We start from the raw sequence: 21,534 nt of genomic DNA on the forward strand, positions 1-21,534 counted from the left end.
AATCCTCTATCCTGGCCTGCCAACTCTTCCAAAGAGAAGAAAGCAGAGATGATGAACCGTGCCAGTTTAATGGGCAAAGGGGAAAGTGCCACATTAGGAGCACTAGGTCGCCGTGCACAGTGGCAGACCCTGGGCCGGGAAAGGACAGACGTGGAGGGAGTTTACATGAGAGGAAATGGTGTGCACTCAGGTTTCTAAGGAAGCCAGTGAGGGTTCCGCTGTCTATTTGCATGTCCTTGTATTACAGACAGGCAAGACATAACCACTTCAGGGTGGTAAGACAGAACCAAACTGGCTGAGACCTGAGGAAACAACTTTCCCAAGCCCAAGGGAAGCAGACAGACAGAGGCAGAGAGAGCCATATATACAAACTTTACACTAAATAAATAAAGAGCTGTGATCAGCTTGACTGGCCGTCCCTCTGGGTTCCTCCCAGCCCTGTGAGGCCCGAGGAGTTTCAGAACCCGCCCCTCCCTGGGAGTCCGCCTCAGTCCCAACAGCACCCTGGCACCCCGCAGCCCCAGTCCTGAGGGTCTCTGGCACAGTCTCAGGGCAGGTGCCTGCCTTTTGGGTGCTAGGAAGACACACCTGGAGCTTATTGCGTTGCTAGCTGAGCCCTTCCCAGGGCAGAATCATGGTGTCGCCCCTCCGGCGCACAGACCCGGTGCCTGGCCCCAGCAGGCTCCAAGTGCAGCCTTCACCTTCCTGCGTCCTCGGAGTTCCTCAGGGCCGGGCCCCCTGCTCCAACTGTTGGTGCTGGCTCCGCACCGCAAACCTGTTGACGTGCACGGGGATGGGCACCACGATCTTGGGGTTCCTCACGGGCTCTCCAGAGCGGCTGCTGACATTGCCAGCTTTGATGCGCTTCCACTTGGCCCTTCGGTTCTGGAACCAGATCTTGACCTGCACCTCACTGAGCTTGAGGGCATGGGCGATCTGGGAGCGCTCGGTCAGCGACAGGTACTTCTTGCAGTGGAACTCCTTCTCCAGCTCCAGCAGCTGCTCGCTGGTGAAGGCTGTGCGGCGGCGCCGGCTCTTACCCCCGGGAGCTGTGGCTCCTGCAGCCACCGGGGCTGCCTCCTCACCTCCAGTCCCCAGGCTTCCTTTGAGCTTCGGCTTAGATCCCAGGAGAGCCCCGGGGCCCCCAGCAGAACCATCCAGGAAGCTGTCGTCTTCACTGTCAGCGCCCGAACCCTCTTCCTCCTGCTCGCTGCCTGCTGGGTCTCTGGCGGGTGCCTCCAGCTTCTCCTCGTCCGAACTGTACACCTTCCCCTCTGCGCAGAGTGAAGACCGGTGGGCAGGAGGGGAAGGCAGGAGAAGACAGGCAGGATGGAGGAGGCACACAGAACCATGGCCAGCACAGCCAGAACAACAGCAGGAAGAGATACGGACAGATGGATGGACATGGAGGGGATGAGATGGGAGGGAGAAAGAGAAAGACAGCACAGCAGGGTGAGGGTGGGGAGAGGTTCAGGGAAGACAAACAGGCAGAAAGGCATTAACCAGCACAGACTTCACCACAGCTAAGTGGGGCAGACCACAGGTGTCTCTCAGAGGAACACCATCCCAGAACTGCGCCCCTCAACACTCTCACAGCCCACCCCATCCTGCCAATGCCCACTACCTTCTCAGCCTTCTCCACACCCCGACCAAGCAGCCCCAGGCCCTGAGGGAAGCAGTGTGGGGCTGGCCTGGGGTCCTGTCAGTTACTGTGATGATGTGAGCAATACAGCAGCATCTGCTTTTGCAGGACAAGGGGGACATGGGAGCTGTTGGCCTTTGCTCTTCTCCTAGGAACCCTAACTGGACCCAGTGGGAAGAGCTCTGTGTTGACCTTCCTTCTGTCTCCCCTTCTTCCCTCTTCCTCTGATCTAGACTCTCATTTCCAGATGGAAACTTCAGGGTCATCTGGTTCCCCATCCTCACCTCTACCCCCAAAATCTAGGTCTAAGAAACGTTATCCAAGGACCTAGGAGTCAGAAAGTTTTCTTACTGCAACCCCTGCCCCAAATTCTCCTTGGCCAAACCACCAAGATCCAGCCCGACGGGGACCTCTCCCAGCCATATGTGCCTTATCAGTGACCAGAATTTTCTTCCAGTTACTTAGCCCCCCCCCCCCACTCCTTTCAGTCCCTCTCCTTGTTTGGAAATGATGTCATCGCCTTCCCACCTTCCCTAAGTCCTAGGTAAGACTGTTGAGCTGCACCAACAGCTGTTCTCTGCTCAAGTTCAGAATCCGGAGGACCCTGCACTTGATGTCAGTTGGGAACATGGAGGGAATATGGGAAGAAACAAACGCAGCAAAGGAAAATATAGATGGTGAAGAAGAGATGTTGACTCGTTTGGTAGACTGCTGATTTTTTGTAATCAGCCATAGAAACACTTTAACCCACACATAATTCTAAAATTTAATTCAACTATTGGTTTTATTCCTCTTGTCCACTGACATTTTATTCTTATACTGCAAATAATGCATTACAAATGTTTTCAGTGTTGAGTTTTACAAAATCCCTTGTTTTCTGCTCAAAGGACCAATAAGCAGCAACACAACAACAAAAAAAGCAAAGAAAACAAACCAATAGGAAAAAAAAAAAGAAGCTGTAAACTAATAGCTCCTTACCAACAGAGGTCAGTGTGTAAAGGTGGGGACCACCACACACTGCATGTGCACCTGTAAGTGCACTCCAAGGTTGAGACTACAGCCAGGTCAGATAAGTTCAGGAGACAGGGAAGTGCTTTACAAGAAAAGGGTGTGCACAGGTACACGGGCTAGAATACCACCCAGCTCTCGGGGCTCATGGGCCACTCTTCTCGCTGAGCCCCTCCCCGTCAGCCTGTGCACCAGCAAGACTGTGCAGGGCCTCTGGGACCAGCCCAGCCCAGTCATTTTCAGTCCCCTCCCCCAGTCCAGAAGTGTCCCTTTCCCCTCACAGAGGCAGGGATGCAGCCTGTTCTGTTCTTCCTCAGGAGCCATACTGACTTCATCCCTAAAGGCCAGACTGTTGGCCCATGTCCACACCAGCCACCTCCCTGTCAGTCAATGTCTGCACATCACAGGGCATTCCATCCTGGGGCCAGCACTCTCCTCTCTGCCGTGCTTCACTCTTCACCTACGCTCAGACCCCTGCGGCGCGCACGCGGGCACAGGCACACACACACACACACACACACACGTGCGCGCCACATACACACACACACACACACACACACACACACACACACACACAGTTAGGCATGCCCAGCCTTCCCAGCTACTCTGCCATGTTGCTTTTCGCCAGGAGTTGTGGTTTTTCTCTCCCTGACAGCTGGCTCCCGCTCCTGCTCCATGGGCATCCCGCTTTGTGCCTTACGACACTCGCCTCTCACCATCCCACGTTCCCTCCTTTATCTCCCCAGCCAAATCCACTGTCTTTCCTGCAAGAGTCATATCCTTGGTTGCCTCCTTCAATTTATTATGGAATTCCCAGACTATATTCCACTTTCCACTTCCGGAACACAAACTTCACGTGTCTCAAACTGAACTTGTGATCTTGCTCCCAAGCTAGCTCTTCCCCACTTGTACCCACAACAGTAATTCCATCCTCTGTTGCTCAGACCAAACCTTTACGGTCTCTCAAAGGCCATGTCCAATCCGCCAGCAAGTCCTGGCATTGTTGCTGCCTTTAGAATATACCCAGCCCTGGCCGGTTGGCTCAGTGGTAGAGCGTTGGCCTGGCGTGCAGAAGTCCCAGGTTTGATTCCCGGCCAGGGCACACAGGAGAAGCGCCCATCTGCTTCTCCACCCTTCCCCCTTTCCTTCCTCTCTGTCTCTCTCTTCCCCTCCTACAGCCAAGGCTCCATTCGAGCAAAAGATGGTCCGGGCGCTGGGGATGGCTCCTTGGCCTCTGCCCCAGGCACTAGAGTGGCTCTGGTCGCGACATAGCGAGGCCCCGGAGGGGCAGAGCATCGCCCCCTGGTGGGCGTGCCGGGTGGATCCCAGTCGGGTGCATGCGGGAGTCTGTCTGACTGCCTCCCCATTTCCAGCTTCAGAAAAATACAAAAAAAATTGAATATACCCAGACCCTGATTTCTTCTCCCTACCTCTGTCTCCACCATCTCTCCCCTGGTCCACTGACATTTTCTCCAAATGGGCTTCCCTGCTCTGCCCCTCAACCACCACCACCGGGCTCTTCTCACAGGAATACTATCCATACCCATACCTAGTGTTTCATACTAGCTCATTTCCTATCACCCTTTTCACATCAAAATACCTATTACTCCCTACCCTTACTTTACTTGTTGCTTTGGGACATAGCACCAACTTGATTCATTTATGTTATTGGTTCTCCCTTACTATTAGAATATAAACTCTACGAAGGTAGATATAATCTTTTCACTGCTGCATCTCAGCATCTAGACAATTACCTGCACAGACTAGGCATTCAATAAATATTTGTTGACTAAAAAACTATTCCCAAGCTCATTGGCTCCCCCTCTGTCCGTCCCTTCCCAAGTCTCTCCTAAATTATGCCCCACAACTCCACCCCTCCCAGCTCCAGGGTCCATAAGACATCCTCCTGTGAGTACTGCCTCACCCACTTCTCAGCGTGCCCTCACATCTCACAGTAGCTGGAGAGGAACCCAGATGGAATGGGAACATTGTGGGAATGTTGGGGATCTCATGCTAAAAGAAATGAAGGACAATCTCCATCATCATGACTAAGCCTTCCAACTTTTAATTTTTAAAACATGGTTTGCAGTAAATAATAACAAAAACAAGACCTTGTAAAAACTCTGCCCACTATTATACTATTTGAAACAGCTGTTAAAGAGGCAGAAACTGAATTTGAGGGCTTGAAAGATGAAATTACTTCGCACAGCCCTGAGGACCCAAGGGGTGTCCAATAAATCTGAACTGATGATGACTGAGATGAGGTTCCCGGGCTCTTTGATCTGGCAGGGCCCTCCTGAGATCACACCATCCATCCCTCTGTCTGCAGACGGTTTGTTCCATAAAATCAAGCCCCTGTGTGCTGCGCGGTCACCCTCAGTGCTGCTCTCAAAACCAGGCCAGAAGCCCAGGTTCACAACCTCTCCTGGTTACTTGATCCCAGTGGGACACTGAGTAGCAGAAGGTGCGTTTCTCTCTGAGCCTTTATCATCATGACATTGAGGGCTCCGATAAACAACTTTTAGAGGGAGGGCGAAGAAGAAAGCAAAAGAGGGGGAAAATGCAGCTTCACCCCAGCAACCAGGAGTCTGGGCAGTAAGGCCAAGAGGAGTGGGAGAGAGAGGAAGGGCACGGCCCAAGGAAGCAGGGTAGACGCAGTGGCAGGAGAATCAAACGATGAGTCAGAGAAACTGAAAGGGCTAAAAAGTTTAGGGGAGGGAGAGACAAAATAAACAGCTGTTTTTAAATATATATATATTTTAAAAAACACCCCTGCTTTTTTGTACACTGAGGCATGTGGAGTCAAGCAGAGCGTTCTGGCACTGCCGTTTACTCCTGGCCTCACCTACAGCGGGAAGGCTGGACACTAACACCCAGAGGGACAGCGACATAGTCAGACCAGCAGGAGCGACAAGGCAGCCCAGTCCTTCAAAACCCGGCCAACTTGAAACAGCTTCCTATTTTCTCAGGAGTTAGCAGAGAAATCAATGCAAACTATTTCCTTTCATCCAGTTATTAATGTCACTGGTAAATATAATAAAATGAAACAAAACAAACATTGCACATTAAAAATGTGTTCACTGAAAATTGACAGAAGCAAAAATTTTTTTTGGATAAAATTTCTACTTGCAAAATTTGACTTAGAGTAATTTGTCTTGTTAGGTATCATGCCCGTAAAAGTAAAATTCTAACTGTAGATGCTAAACCTGGTTGATAGGAACAAAAACAAACCTCATCAACAAAACAAGAAAATTTTACCTGGTAAATAATGATTCTGATGAGAATAATGTCAGTGAAAGGAAAACTTGAAGTTGGAAATGATCTGTGTTAGGGAGGCAAGCCAAACAGATAGGAAGGTTCCATCCTCTGTGTATGAAAATGTCACCACTGGCAATAGAGGACTGAAATGGATTGCATTTTCAACTTGTTCCCTGTGGGTAAGTCTAGAGTCTGTGACAAAGTCTGGTGTCCGTCCAGGGGGAATAATCTTGGGGCAGACTAGTTATTAGGACACATCCAGAGTTCATGTGAATTCATTCTCCTGGTGGATGGATGCTATTATCCCCAGAACCAGAAATGACCAGATTTGAACCATAATTACTTTACGGTCCATGCCAAAACGTGACCTTTGCTTGAGAGAGCAGCACTTAGACTGCAGGATGTACCTGCATGGGCCTTTCTTCCAGAGGAAGGGAAGTCGCCCCAAAGACAGAGAGGTCCCACCTTTGCAATGGGTGCAGGCCGGCTGCAGAGGACATCAAGGGCCAGAGAACACACAGCAGGTATTTCCCGGCAGAAAGAATCAACAGTGTCAGGCTCACACCACCAAGCGGGAGAGTCCCACAGAGGTGGTCACCAGGGACGGTGGGCCTGAGCTGCCACAGAAAACCACCTGGGAGGAAAGAGCCATTTCAGCTCCCAGCTGTGGGGACCCACAGGGCCCTGTGCTGTCCTGCCTACCCGCTGTCCTAGCTTATAGAAAACCAAGTCTTCACTCCCCTCTGAAAAGCAGTCTCTCCCATCCACGCAGTTCTGACTCCTCTTCCCTCTGCTTTAAAGATATTGGCCTTCACACTCCCCAACCCCTCAGGACACTGAGTCTCTGACCCTACTGATCAAGTCAACGACTGGGCTTCCTGCATACAGAACCAGTGGGGGTGGGGTTGCCAAAAGGTGGCAAGAAACCCAGGTCATCCACCAGAAAGGGGCATGTTTGCCACCACCCGCACCTCTAAATCCTCATCCCATCATCGTGCCTGGTACAGAACTACTGCTCTGGTTTTCTCAGAGACAGGACTTGCTCTCACTGTCCATAGCGACTCCCTTTCAATGTTTCACTCACCCCATCCATTTCATGCCTTCACTGTACTATCACTCCTTCCTATAATTTAGGTACAAGAAAAATTCAGGCCCTGCCCAGTTGGTTCAGTGGTAGAGCATCGGCCTGGCATGTGGAAGTCCCAGGTTCAATTCTCGGCCAGGGCACAAGAGAGAAGCGCCCATCTGCTTCTCACCCCTTCCCCTCTTGCTTCTCTCTCTCTCTCTCTCTTTCTCCCTTTCTTCTCCTCCTGCAGCCATGGCCCCAGGAGCTAAGGATGGCCTCTGCCTGGGGCACTAAGAAGAGCTCAGTCGCTAAGCAACAGAACAAAGCCCATGGGCAGATAATTGCCCCCTAGTGGGCTTGCTGGGTGGATGCAGGAGTCTGTCTCTGCCTTCCCTCCTCTCACTGAATAAACAAATAAATAAATAGAAATAAAATAAAAATTTATTTTTTATCTCTCTCCTTCCCATGCCTCCTGAGAATTCTTGACTCTAGAGGGACACAAGGATTTTTTTCCCCCTCTTGGCCACCCAGAGCCCTCACACCCTCAGGACGAGCTCAGGGCCAACCCTACAACTCCCAGCTCAGCGCTCCTCTTGCAGTACACTAATGTCGTCACTGCCAAGAGCACCTGAGCTTTCCAAACAGTTTCACATGTAATTATTTTATCTTCAAGCAGCTCACTGAAGTGGAGTAGAACCTATTATTAGTGGTAATGGGAGGTTAGGAACCTTACTTTCAGGTGAAAACAATGAGTTTCAGAAAGATGAACTGATTTTCCTAAGTCACACAGCTAGGGACACAGCCATGTCTCAGACTTGGTCCCCTACCGCTCTAGTAGGTGCTCCTACACCCTCTGCAGTGACCATCTTCTCGTCCCTCCCACTGGAAGTAAGAGTCTCCCCTCTCCCCCCGCCTCCTCAGGTCAGTGACCTTTCTGTCAAGTCCAGTCTCGGTTCAGACACCTCCCTTCCCCTCAGCCCTGCAGGCACAAACTAGCCCAATTATTGGTACCTCCCCTTTGGACCTCAGAGCACAGTCTTAACACTGCCGGAGGGGAGGCCTCGCTCCCCAAACTCCACCTATGTGCTTCAACAGGCTACTTCTCTTATTTCCCAAAACAAAACTCCCATCAGATCTTTCTCACATTTTCTGTCATTATTGGTTTGATGATGTCATCTTACCAGCCAACATAACTTTTATTTAGAAATGTATTTTCTCATTTAGAAAAATATTGCTCAACTCTGGAAAAAGCATTGTTTTAGTGTCATTTCCTCTGGCTGCTAGTGGGCCCTGCCCCCCTTGCCCCGCCCCCCAGAACAGCTCCTCCTCGTCCAGGAACCAGCCCCGTTGGGGAGCAGACATCTCCTGTCTCCACGTCTCTCTACTGTCCTCACTGCAGAACTCCGCAGCCCTGTCCCCTCGTCTCCCCTGCCAGCTAGGACTCCTGATCTAGGCTGGCTCCCTCCCACACGGAAAGGGGGTTTGAGGTGGGCTCTCTCTCCTTTCTGGGTGATACCTGTTTAGGGTTTGTTTCTGTCAGTCCAGCAACCCCCCCCTTCTGTTCACTCACAGCACCCCCTTCCTTTGGGCGCAGATTCTCACCTATCACCCAGTTCAGTGGGACTATCACACTTCTCCACCTTAGTGACCGTGGAGGCCTGGCACGTGGGTCTGACCAAGTCTAGCATCCCATCTCCCTGGGACCTGACTTGAGCTAGTTAACCAGCCGTCCCAGGATCTTACATGTGCTAGAATCCGCTGGGGTCCCCCACCTAGGACTATAAAAATGTAGACGGGCCTGTGCTTGTGCCACCCTTCTCCTTCTGCCTCTCCTAAGGAGAGGATGAGGTGAAGACAGAGGGAGGAGGCAAGCTGAGAGCAAGAGAGAAAGGCCTAACAACACTTTGTGTTCTTGTCCTCCGCAGTCACATGAATCAATAACTGCCCATTTCAGATTAAATTAGAGTTGAGCTCCAGTCACTAGCAACCCAGAGTTCTGGCGACACATGAGGCTGTAACTAGAAGTGACAATAATCGCATGACTCCAGGAAAAGTCAGCATCTCTACCGTACTCCACAACTCTCCCATCCACAGTGATTCTTCCACATAATCTGAAATTATTCATAGTAACACCACCTCAAATTCCACCACTCTAAAATTCATTTGGACTTGTAAAAATCTCTTTAACCCATATCAGTATGAATGATTTTAATTCAATGGCTTTGCTCCCATCATCAAATTGAGATCAGACATATAAGAGAACAGAAATACTGATGAAGAAAAAAGAGGTTTTGTTGTTGTTTTGTTTTGTTTTCTTTTAATGGAGAGAAAGGAAGACCAGGCACCAGGGGGCACAGCAGAGGGCTCTGGGCAGCCTTGGGATCTCGAGGACCTGCCAGAACGTGAGACAGGGAAACCAAGAGAGGGAGGAGACCCAGAGAGCCCACTTCTGGGAATAGATCCAAAGAAACCAGAAATACTAATTTGAAAGAATATACGCACTATGTTCACTGCAGCATTATTTCCAATAGCCATGATTTAGAAGCAGCCCCAGTGAGTGGATAAAAAAAGCTATGGTACATTCACACAGTGGAATATGACTCAGCCATAAAAAGAAGGAAATCTTACTTTCTGAGACAGCATAGATGAACCCAGAGAGCATTATGCTAAATTCAGAGAAAGACAGGTACCATATGATTTCACTTATATGTGGAATCTAATGAACAAAATAAACTAACGAACAAAATAGAAACAGACTATAGATACAGAGAATAGGCTGACAGCTGTCAGAAAGGAGCAGGGTCGGGGGACTGGGAAAAAAGGTGAAGGAATTAAGCAAAAACACACACACAAAAAAACCCCTCGCAGACAACAGTATAGTGATTACCAAAAGAAAAGGGGGTGGAAGTGTTAGGAGAGCGTAAAATGGGAAAAATGGTGATGGAAGGAGACATGACTTGGGGTGGTGATACACAATGTGATATAGATGATGTATTACAGAATTGTACACCTGAAGCCTATATAATTTTATAAACCAATGTCACCCCAATAAGTTCAATAAAAAATTTTAAAAACTAATATTAAAAAAAATAAGAAGAGAGAAAAAGCCAGAGAAATTATCTGCTTCTATTAAGAGTCACACAATGTTCTCTCCTGGCATTCCCCATATGAATAGTTCTCAGAATGCAGTTTAATTTCTACCATTGCTCCCAGAAACATTTCCCCTCATCAGTACAGAGAGTGTCACCCATCCTACACAATCCCCAGGGAAGATGTCTTTCCCAACTTAAGTCCCAGGAAAGCTCCCCATCCAGTTCCAGAATAAGGACAATACTAATCATTTCGTGCACATCCATTACATTAGGGTGCTGGACAAATAGCTCCTGGTTTAGCCCATGATTCTAGGAGGCAAGTATTATGGCCCCAAGTGTACCGGTGAGGAGATGGAGAGTGCAGAGGTTAGTGTTTCACTTTAGCTCACAAAGAAAGGATGGCACCAAGATCTATATCCCAAACCCATGCCCCTTCCTCCATGCTACCCCATGTCTCAACAGCCAATGAAAAGAGAGCCTGAATTCTCACACCACCCTGTCAGGAATGCAGGAGATGCAGCATAGTCGAGGACCAACTCCACAACCCAGCCTCTCTTCTTCTTTCTCCCTGACTTGTGCTGCTTTCTCGCCCACCAGGTAGGTCCATCCCAATTGATCCCCCATCGTTTCGGCCTGGACAAGGTCGATCCCACTATTACCACACATTTCTCTCTCCAGTCGAATCTGAGGGCTGTGCACAGCCACAGCCCAGGTGACACTTCCCCAATCCCAGGTGACAAAGCCTTTTGTGTCCTAAAGCCCAGCCCTGATTTCACCTCAGGATGTCCATATCCCAGCCCGCTCTTCCTCATCAGCTACCATGATGACTCAGCGCTGAGACCTAGACAATTTTCCCCAATCCCTTTTCAGCATGACTTAAAAAAAAAGAAAAAGAAAGAAAACAACTCAATGATAGAGGTTTGTTTATAGGTAAAAACAGAATTGTAGCCTGACCAGGCGGTGGCGCAGTGGATAGAGCATCGGACTGGGACATGGAGGACCCAGGTTCAAAACCCCGAGGTCGCCAGTTTGAGCATGGGCTCATCTGGTGTGAGCAAGGCTCACCAGCTTGAGCTCAAGGTCGCTGGCTCCAGCAAGGGGACACTTGGTCTGTTGTAGTCCCTTGGTCAAGGCACATATGAGAAAGCAATCAATGAACAACTAGGGTGTTGCAGCGAAGAGTTGATGCTTCTCATCTCTCTCCCTTCCTGTCTGTCCCTATCTGTCTCTCCTCTGACTCTGTCTCTGTCACACACATACACACACACACAATAAATAAAAATAAAAACAGAATTATAGAGCTGGAAATGACCTTGCAGATCACCTACCTCAAACCCTAATTTGCCTGACCTATGGTGGCTCAGTGGATAAAGCGTCGACCTGGAACGCTGAGGTTGCCGGTTCGAAACCCTGGGCTTGCCCAGTCAAGGCATATATGGGAGTTGATGCTTCCTGCTCCTCCCCCCTTTCTCCCCCCTTCTCTAAAATGAATAAATAAAATCTAAAAACAACAACAACAAAAAAAAAAACCCTAATTTTACTGATGTGGAAGCTAAGATGCAGAGAGGTGTGATTTGGCCAGGGGCACTGAGATACACACTTTTAGCATCCACCCATCATTTGTGGCATCCAGCCCAGCACACAGTGCTTTTTACCTTCATCTCGGGATAACTTCACCCCCCTCTCTCCCTCCAGTGCAGCTGTCTGCACCACTTCTCTTCCCTTTGCTCCCAACACAAGTCCATTTTCTCCATGCCGTCATGACACCACCTGCCCGGACTCACAGTCCGGAAGCCCATCACCCAGTATCCCCAGTGCAGAGTGTGGTCCTCTGTCTCCTGTCCCGTTTCTCACACGGTGCTTTTCCCGCCTAACTCTGGTCCCTGCCCTGCAGCACCCTGCTTCTACCATAGCTTCTCCATTTCATCACTTGGAGATTCTTCCTTTCTGGTCCACGAGGGGAAGGGGGCGACCTGCATTGTGGTGCTGTCCCTTCCTACTACAACTTATGTTGGCCTGGGCAGGTCACTCTTCCATTACCCCAGATTCAAGCCTCTCCTCCCTCTCGCTCTCTCTCCCAGTGAGCACATCCACCTCTCTCCCACACCACCCTGAGCTGATCACCTTCTCCCAGGGAGACCATGTTCCCAATGGACCTCCGTGACCTCTGTACTCCTGATCCAGACCGTTTGTGCCCATCGTGACCACTGTCACTGTGTTCCACGACCTGCATCTGGAGCTCTGTCCTTTCCTCTGGCTCGGACACAGGCCTCCTCCTCCCCGCCTCAGCACGAAGCCACTCTTCATTCCCTCTGGATACAAGTTCTCCTCCACCAAACTCTCTTCCTTGTCATCCCTATTTAAGTGTCTCTCCTTCGTACATCTACTCCATTACTTCTCCCATTTCTATCTCCTAATTCCCATCAGTTTCACTGCAAAGCTCCCCTTTTCCCCATTACTTCCAAGGCAAAATACTTCCCCAGGGTGTCCCACTGTAGCATCCACTCTCCACACACAGCACTGCTCGTGTCATGTTCTTCCTTCTTTCTAATTAAATATTTCTCTCTCATTATTCCAATTACCGTCTCTCCCCCATTATTCTTGGTATAGACTGCTCTTGCCCAAGACTCTGAGGATTACCTTCCTGAACATTTATAATCTCAATCTCCATACTCACAGATGTCACTGCCACAACCCCTGCTCTCTTCAGTCCCTCCTGAGGGCGACCTTCCCCACCATACAAGGCATCTCATTTCTCCATTCCAACCCTCCTAATAAACTTTTCCCCTGTCATTTCTGAGACCTCTCTCTCCCCCAACCATGGGTTCTTAGCCTTTTTTGTGCCATGAATTCCTTGGCAGTCTGATAAAGCCTGTAAACCCCTTCTCAGAATAATACTTACAGGTGTTTAACTTAAAACACGTAAGATTATATTATAAGTCATTTATATAAAAATAGAGTTATTAAATATTTAAAGTGTCTTTGTGATGTAATATTTCTATATTAATTCATTAAACAAAAAGGTGCATACTACGATTGCAAATTTCTATGAAAATAATGTGATTTCTGTTGGTGACAAAAATTTCAAGTGCTATTGAAACTACTATGGTTTCTGACCTACATTTATAATTAAAGGAAGTACCAAATTTTAGTTAGAAGTTAATAAAAACAGCCCTGGCCGGTTGGCTCAGCGGTAGAGCGTCGGCCTAGCGTGCGGAGGACCCGGGTTTGATTCCCGGCCAGGGCACACAGGAGAAGCGCCCATTTGCTTCTCCACCCCTCCGCCGCGCTTTCCTCTCTGTCTCTCTCTTCCCCTCCCGCAGCCAAGGCTCCATTGGAGCAAAGATGGCCCGGGCGCTGGGGATGGCTCTGTGGCCTCTGCCTCAGGCGCTAGAGTGGCTCTGGTCGCAACATGGCGACGCCCAGGATGGGCAGAGCATCGCCCCCTGGTGGGCAGAGCGTCGCCCCATGGTGGGCGTGCCGGGTGGATCCCGGTCGGGCGCATGCGGGAGTCTGTCTGACTGTCTCTCCCTGTTTCCAGCTTCAGAAAAAAAAAAAAAAAAAAAAAAAAAAAAAGAAGTTAATAAAAACAAAGATGTGATTTTTCCCCATCCATAATTAACAGCTCCCTCATAACTCTGGTCCTGGCCCTGCAGTCTCCGGCTTCTATCACAGTTCACAAGAGGTCTACGCAGTCCATACTAAGAACCCTACTTTAAACACAGAGGCTTTAAAAATAAGCTCTTATTCTATGGAATTCAAAGGAATATTAAAAATCATCTAAACCAAACTGTTATGTTATTGACGAGGGAACTGAAGCCCAGAGAAGACTCTGAATCTCTGTCACAAACATACGAAATCCATAAGAGACGCACAATAAATTTTCTCCAAATTGACCTAAGTGATTCAGCACAGATGCCCAGCTACTGAGTCACCTGAACTCTGAAGTTGAGACCTGAACCTATGTGCCACAACTCTAATAGATACTAATCCAATCACATTCAGTTCATGCAATGCTTGCCTTTCTATAAATGTCAAAGGAGCAATCACTCTCGCTCTGTGTTCTTCCTCAAAATTTTTTGGAAAATATACTCTGGGTCTCCATCACTTCCAAAAAAACTTTCCCTCCTGTTTCTAACAGCAGAATTTTGTGATTCCACATCACATCATCATTCCCTTTTTTCTCTCACGAGTAAATAGTTCTTGCCAGTCATAAAAGATACCAATTTAGAAGTTAATTGATGGTCATGTAAAACGGTCTCTAGCTATAACTAGGTGCTTGGCTTACAGCATCAGCACTTAAACATCACGCTCCTAGGAGGTTTCCTGATGATCTCCATTATTATTGCCAGTCTCTATTATTTTTCTGTTTGTTGTTTTTTAAAAATAATGTTTACTACATGGCTACATTGCCTTCTCTCAGGTTTGGCCCATCACATTCTCCTCTCTATATCATCTCGACTACAAATGTTGTCTTTTCCTCACCATACTCAGCTGGCATCATCCTTCCCATCAATCACTGTGGTTTTAGCATTCATCCGACAATTACATATGGGTTACCTACTACCCTTCCCTTACATATTTGCTTTCAAGTGATCTGACCCTTTTCTCCCTGAATGAACCATTGGTCTTGCCAGTGGTCGGCAAACTCATTAGTCAACAGAGCCAAATATCAACAGTACAACAATTGAAATTTCTTTTGAGAGCCAAATTTTTATTTTATTTTTTTTATTTATTCATTTTAGAGAGGAGAGGGAGAGACAGAGAGAGATGAGGGGAGGAGCTGGAAGCATCAACTCCCATATGTGCCCTGACCAGGCAAGCCCAGGGCTTCGAACCGGCAACCTCAGCATTTCCAAGTGGACGCTTTATCCACTGCGCCACCACAGGTCAGGCTTGAGAGCCAAATTTTTAAACTTAAACTATATAGGTAGGTACATTCCTTATCTAGGTAGCGCTCGCACATGGTATTTTTTTTTTTTTATTTATTCATTTTAGAGAGGAGAGAGAGAGAGAGAGAGAGAGAGAGAGAGAGAGAGAGACAGGGGGGAGGAGCTGGAAGCATCAACTCCCATATGTGCCTTGACCAGGCAAGCCCAGGGTTTCGAACCAGCGACCTCAGCATTTCCAGGTCGACGCTTTATCCACTGCGCCACCACAGGTCAGGCTCGCACATGGTATTTGTGGAAGAGCCACAGTCAAGGGGCCAAAGAGCCGCATGTGGCTCACAAGCCACAGTTTGCTGACCAGGGCTCTAGAAACACCCAGTTTAAACTTTTCTTCTGAATTTCTCCCAACAAACAGCTCTTTCCTTCATCCCCTCAGTACACGGCATGCTCTTCCCCTGTCGTCTCTGACAGGTGTATCTGCACATCTTCAAGTTAGCTCCAGTTTCTCTCAGCCTGCACTCACACACCCTTCACACTCCAGATCGTCCCTGCCCCTCCTACTGAAGGCGGAACCCTCCCTTCCCTGCCACCTAGAGCTGACTGCTCTCCTCTTCATTGTTCCTAACATCAAGGATTTCACTGTCCACCCCAATTCAAAGCTCCTTTGCCCCACCATTTCTACATGGTTCTGTTCTTGCAATTCTCTAGATCCATTATGTTGAATATGGCCACTACTGTCCACAAAAGGCTACTGACTACCAGAAACATGGCGAGCTTGAACTGAGATGTGCTGGAAGTGGCCCCGGCCAGGTAACTGAGTTGGTTAGAGCATCATCCAGACACGTCAAGGTTGCTGGTTCAATCCCTGGTCAGGGCACATACAAGAATCAACCAATGAATGCATAAATAAGTGGAACAACAAATCAGTGTTCCTTCCTCCCTTCCTCTCTCTCTAAAATCAATAAATTAAAAGAAAAAATGTTCTGGAAGTGTAATGTACACATTGGATTTCAAAGACTTAGTGTGAAAAGAGAATATAAAACATCTCAAAAAAAACAAAAAAAATCTCAAACATGTCTTTTTTTATTTATTTATTTATTTATTTATTTATTTATTTAGTATTTCTCTGAAGTTGGAAACGGGGAGGCAGGCAGTCAGACTCCTGCATGCACCCGACCGGGATCCACCCGGCATGCCCACCAGGGGGCAATGCTCTGCCCATCTGGGCTGTTGCTCTGTTGCATCCAGAGCCATTCTAGCCCCTGAGGCAGAGGCCACATAGAGCCATCCCCAGCGCCCGGGCCAACTTTGCTCCAATGGAGCTTTGGCTGCGGGAGGGGAAGAGAGAGACAGAGAGGAAGGAGAGGGGGAGGGGTGGAGAAGCAGATGGGCGCTTCTCCTGTGTGCCCTGGCTGGGAATTGAACCCAGGACTCCTGCACACCAAGCCGATGCTCTACCACTGAGCCAACCAGCCAGGGCCTCAAACATTTCTATATTAATGCTGAAACAATATTTTGGACATATTGGGTTAAATAAAATATAATATTAAAAATGAATTTCACCTGTTTCTTTTTACTTTCTAATGTGGTTAATAAAAAATTTTAAATTACATAAATGGCTTGTTAGACAGCACCACTCTAGACTTGTCTATTCATTCATACTTTTAAATCTTCCCAATTAAAAGTTCTCTCCTATTCTATCACACCTTCCCCAATGACACTCACTGCATTCCACACTCCAAACCTAGAATTATTTTCAATCTACCGTTTTTAATACCTTTTCTACCCCATTATTCCTGTACATAGCACTTCCTTGTGCCTACTAACATAGCTTCTCCCTGTGCAATCAAATCATAATAAAGTTTCCTCACCAGTTCTATCTAGACGGGTGGAATCTGTCTCAACTCCCATCAAAATTTAAAAAAAAAAAAAAAAAAAGCCCTATCATTCCCAAGCAAAAAAACCTTCACTCATCACTCTCTAAATTGGCCTATCTTCATTGTAATTTCATTTAAAGCGGCTAGTCATTTTAAAACACTGAACTAATGTAAATGAGTAATTTCAGACAAATCTCTCCCATTCATACGAGGACAGCAGCTCCTCCTTCCTCATTTCAAAGACAGCAATTTTCTCCAATATCTCTTCACGTTGAGGTTTCAATCCCATTATTTAAGCAGAGCTTTTATTTAATACTAAATACTCAAAATATAATTCTCAAAATGGAATGCTTGTTTTCCAGCCACTTTCAACAGGGGCCCTGTGTCTTCATCACTCCCCAAACTGATTTTATGTCCAGCGTTTCTGGAGCTGCCTTTTCTCACCTATTTTAGGGGGGAAACATCATGGCTGGGAAGGTGGGTTTGAATGGCGAGGGAAGGACATTTGGCAGGGTTTGCACTGGGCGTGGTAAGAAGTGGCAGTCACGGATAAGATCGTTCACTCACCATCTTCTTGGACTGCTTCTTCTGGAATCTCTCCACTGCGCTCCGTCCCAGAACCCCACACTGGGAGAGGGTGTCTCCCTCCCGAGAGGAATGACTACCTTTACTCCAGCCCCTCTCACAACTCTTCTTCTGTCAAGCCTCCTTTCCATCATTCCTAGCAAAGAAATCCCTCGTCTTTACTCCAAGAATAAGTCTCTTTTTTGCTTCCAACATTTTCCTCAGATGATGAACTTTCCCTCATTCTCTCTATATAAATTCTAGATTCCCATCACTCCCAATATTAAAAAAAAACCACAAACCTTTTTAAAAGAAATTACTCCTCGTGTTGAAACTTCTGTTTCCAACTTATATATTTACTTCACTTCCCTCCAGTCCTCAAGACAGAACTCTTTCACACACGTATACACACACACACACACACACACACACACACGCAGCCTGCTCAGCCCCTGCCCACAGCTTTTCCTGTAGACAGCCGTCTCCTCCCCTTCCCCTCTCTTTGGACAATCTTCATGGATAGCCAGGGAGTCTCTTCTGTTCTCTTCCTCTGCTTACCCCTTTCTCTCTCTCTCTTGATGTCTGGTTTTACAACCAATCTTCTATCTGCTTCAGTAAAGAGCCCACATTTGACAAATGGGTCAAAATCAGAGCTGAGGGAACTCTGAAAGAGTAGGACAAGTTGCTTGTTCTCCTGCAGCCTAGGCATATCCCCTTTGGTCCCTCCACCGGGGCATCTTCCCACTCCCCCCCACCCCCAGCTCCCTTTCCCCAGGTGTGTTTGGTCCTTCCTGGCTCCTACTGCCTCCAGAGCCATCCCTCTGACAGCCTGCCTCACTCTCTGTACCACCTCAGGACTGTCCTACTCCAAAATCCCTCTGATGCTTTCTTCTTCTAATCATCCTGCTGTCTGTTCCCCAGTCCCTCCCACTAGGAGCCTTTTATCTCATGGACATTTCCTCCCACCTTCCAGCTGCGGCTCTATCATTTCCGTTTGATCCTCATTAGGAGATACTGCTTAGACTTCAGTCACTGGGTCCTCTTGATCCAACCAGGTACAAAAAAACAACAGCTGAATGCCCAAAGCCAAAATGTCTGGGACAAATGGGGACAAGGAGAGGAGACGGGCTCTACAGTAGCTCTTGAGGTCCGCAAGAGGGGTCAGCCCTTTTGTCCATTTCAAGGGAAGGCTCAGAAACCTATCATCAGGGATTGCCTGCTCCTGGCCAAGGACAAAAATAATTATTGAATCTCCTGGTCTGCACTAGTGTCCGCCCCCACACCTCCTGGGGTCAATTCCACCTGCTGAGCTAGATGAGATGAGCAGCTAAGCAAAGGCAGATCCGTCCTGATGGCAAACAAGTTTAAGATTCAGGAACCTCACACTTGCTTGTGGCCCTTATTTTTCTTGAACAGGACCCCCCAAACTGGATAAACTTTGGATGTCAGCACACCCGGGTCTTCCCTGAATGGAGAGACACTTTCCTAGCTTCTAGGGCTTAAGGATCAATAAAGAGGGAAGCCAGAGTTCTCTAAGATGACTGATTCTACACAGAGTTCAGCTTAACGTATCCTGTCTCTACTGAGAGGGCATCTTTCTCCCTGGGAGGACCCCCTGTTCTGGCATCAGCTCTCACCTGAATCTCCCAGTTCCAGAATCTTACTAAATTCTTGACTCCAAGCCTTTGGGCCACACCCAACCTGCCCAGCCTCTCTCCTGGCCAGCCAGTCAGCCCTGGTCCAGTAGGTGCTAGACCACCTGGCAGCTAAGGCTTCCTTGGACACACTACTCCATTCTTCACAGCTTAGCGCTAAATCTGACAATTCAGAAGTGACCTCTACTACTAAGATGAAAGCAGGCCATCATCAGGGTCACCATCGCTTTAAAACCCTCCCTTTGCCCCTGCATTCAGAGCCCACTTGGGGTCAGTACAACCTCTTATTCAGAAGCCAGCACTGCTCTCCCTCACTGAACTGACAGCCGGGGTCTCCATGGACCCTCACCCTGGGGCTGGCCGCTGTCCCCAGGAACCCCACAGTCGCAGCTTCTCCATTCCAGCAGCTGAGAAAAATGGGGACATTCTGAAAAGAGGACGCGGGAGGGCCAAGGCTCGAGGGCTAGAAGGCAGGAGGGAAGGCGCTGAGATATCTGCACGTCTTGGGTGAGGCTCCGAGCACTCAGGAGACAGTGTGGGCCAGTGGTTCTGGAATCTAGAGGGCCGTGTTTGGAAGGGCACTGGAGGTGGTTCCACAGAACCCGCCCTCCGGGGCTCTGGGAGTCCGGGTTCCAGGCAAGCGCCGAGATGCCGGCAGGTTGCTGCCCGAGGTTTCCGAGTGCGGAGCTCCCGCCCGGCTCCCGGGTCGGCCCAGCACTTACCCGGCAGACTCGGGAAAGTCTCTGAGAAGTGCAGAGGCACGGGCGGCGGGGGCTCCGCCACTTTCTCCCGCGTGGGCAGCAGCTTATCAACCTCCAGCCCGCCCTCTGGGCGGTGGCCGCCCTGCTCGGGGTTGTTTCGGGCAGCGGTGGCAGCGGCAGCAGCAACAGCAGCAATCTCCGGGGGCCCATAGAAGGCATCGGGTGGCTCCGCGAAGCTGGGCAGCGTGGTGGTCAGCGCCACCATCGAGGGCACGGCCTGGCCCAGCCCCGCACAGAAGGTATTGGTAAGGCGGCCGGCGAAGGAGGCTATCGGGGCAAGGGGCGGGAGGCCAGCGGGCAAAGGCGCAGGGGTCAGCGCCTGCGGCAGCACGAGGGGCCGGTAGGGCATGAACATGGGGTAGCCGGTGTAGAGCAAGTGGCCGGAGCGCGGCGGTGGCGGCCCGATCAAGGAGTCGATGGAGAACGCGGCACCAGAGCCCCCGCCACTGCCCCCACCGCTGCCCCCGGGGTCGCCCCCGCCTCCAGCCCTCTGCATCGTGCCAGGGGCTGTGGCCACTGGGCACTGCCCTCGGGCGCCGACACGCGCCCCACGGACACGCAGCGCTGGCTCCCGGGCTCCGGGCCGAGGTGGCGGTGGGCGCGGGCTCGACGCAGTGTGGCTCCAGCGCCGCGCTCCCTCTCTCATAAGGAGGGAGGGGCCGGCGAGCGGGCGGGCTGGGGGTGTCGCCCTCCGGACTCATCCATCTTCCTCAAATTACGCTTCACTTCCTCCCTCCGCCTGCCGCCGATCCCTCGCTCCTTCTGCAGAGCTGTTCCCAGCGGCCCCCGCAGGCCGGCCTGGGACCCCCGCCCGCCCCCCGCGGCCCAACCAACTATTATTAATGGAGATTGATGAGGCCGGACACAGCGCTTTGTGAAAGTTTGCAGCCAACAAGAAGGTGGCTGCAGCTGCTGGGCCGCTGCCCCTCCTTCCACCCGGCCCGCGCCCACTTCTTGGCCCGGCTTGGGCTAGGCGTGGGGCGGCGGGCGAGGAGGGCGCCCCAGGGACGACCGGTCCAGACCCAAGTGCCCCCCACCATGGCTGCTCCCTTCTGTCTGAACCAAGCCCGTCCCACCGCCCCCCCCCTCCCTGCATCCCATCCCGGACCCCTGGGCTGAAAGATCTGGCAATTCCAAAAGCAAGCGCAGAGGGGTGAACAGGAAGGGACGTCTGTGCCCCTGGGCAGCAGGACGGGGGAGGAGGGGGCACAGTGTGCTGCCCAGCACGAGGCCCAGGGCCACCTGTCCTGGGGCCCTTTCCTCCTAGGTCGTTTCTCCCCAGCCCCATCTACACCCTCTCCTGGCCTCATTGGGCATGGGCTCCTCCTCCCCTTGCCCCTCACTCCCTCCCTTCGCGGCAGACTCCCTTAGCCCACTCTCCCGCCTCCTGGGCGATTTCCTGGAGGGCTCGCACTCTGCCAAGTACTCACCAGTCCTCTCACCTTCCCCCTCCATCTTCCTCCCATTCTTCCCATTCTTTTCCTTCCTCCCAGTCTTCCCTCTCCTGCTCTTGTTGCTATCCCCATTTGATTACTCCTATTTCTCATGCCCTATCCCAGTCTGTCTTATTCTTTTCCCCCCTCATATCTCCTCTGTATCTGTATATCTTGTCTTTCTGTCTATCTCTGCCTCCCACCCCTTCATCCCCGGCTCTCTCTTTCTCTCTTTCGCTATTAAGTTTCCTGATTGGCTCCCCGGCTCCAGAGCTGCTGATGAGCCCTA

General features: G+C 49.9%; 1 protein-coding gene across 1 annotated transcript; it reads right to left on the reverse strand.

The window, feature by feature from the left end:
* Positions 1–115: 115 nt before the first annotated feature.
* On the reverse strand, positions 116–20,308 carry GBX1 (gastrulation brain homeobox 1). Its single transcript, XM_066236130.1, has 3 exons — positions 19,774–20,308; positions 18,699–18,701; positions 116–1,274 (listed from the first exon to the last, which is right to left on the reverse strand). Exons 1-3 carry the CDS (start codon positions 20,306–20,308, stop codon positions 724–726), a joined length of 1,089 nt encoding a protein of 362 aa, XP_066092227.1. The 3' UTR covers positions 116–723.
* Between the last annotated feature and the right edge of the window lie 1,226 nt (positions 20,309–21,534).

The sequence above is a fragment of the Saccopteryx bilineata genome, chromosome 6 (genome assembly GCF_036850765.1).
Source record: "Saccopteryx bilineata isolate mSacBil1 chromosome 6, mSacBil1_pri_phased_curated, whole genome shotgun sequence".
In the NCBI taxonomy this organism is placed as follows: domain Eukaryota; kingdom Metazoa; phylum Chordata; class Mammalia; order Chiroptera; family Emballonuridae; genus Saccopteryx; species Saccopteryx bilineata.

Coding starts and splice junctions, on each gene's coding strand:
- GBX1 (XM_066236130.1), bottom strand. CDS start 20,308: ATGCAGAGGGCTGGAGGCGGGGGCGACCCCGGGGGCAGCGGTGGGGGC.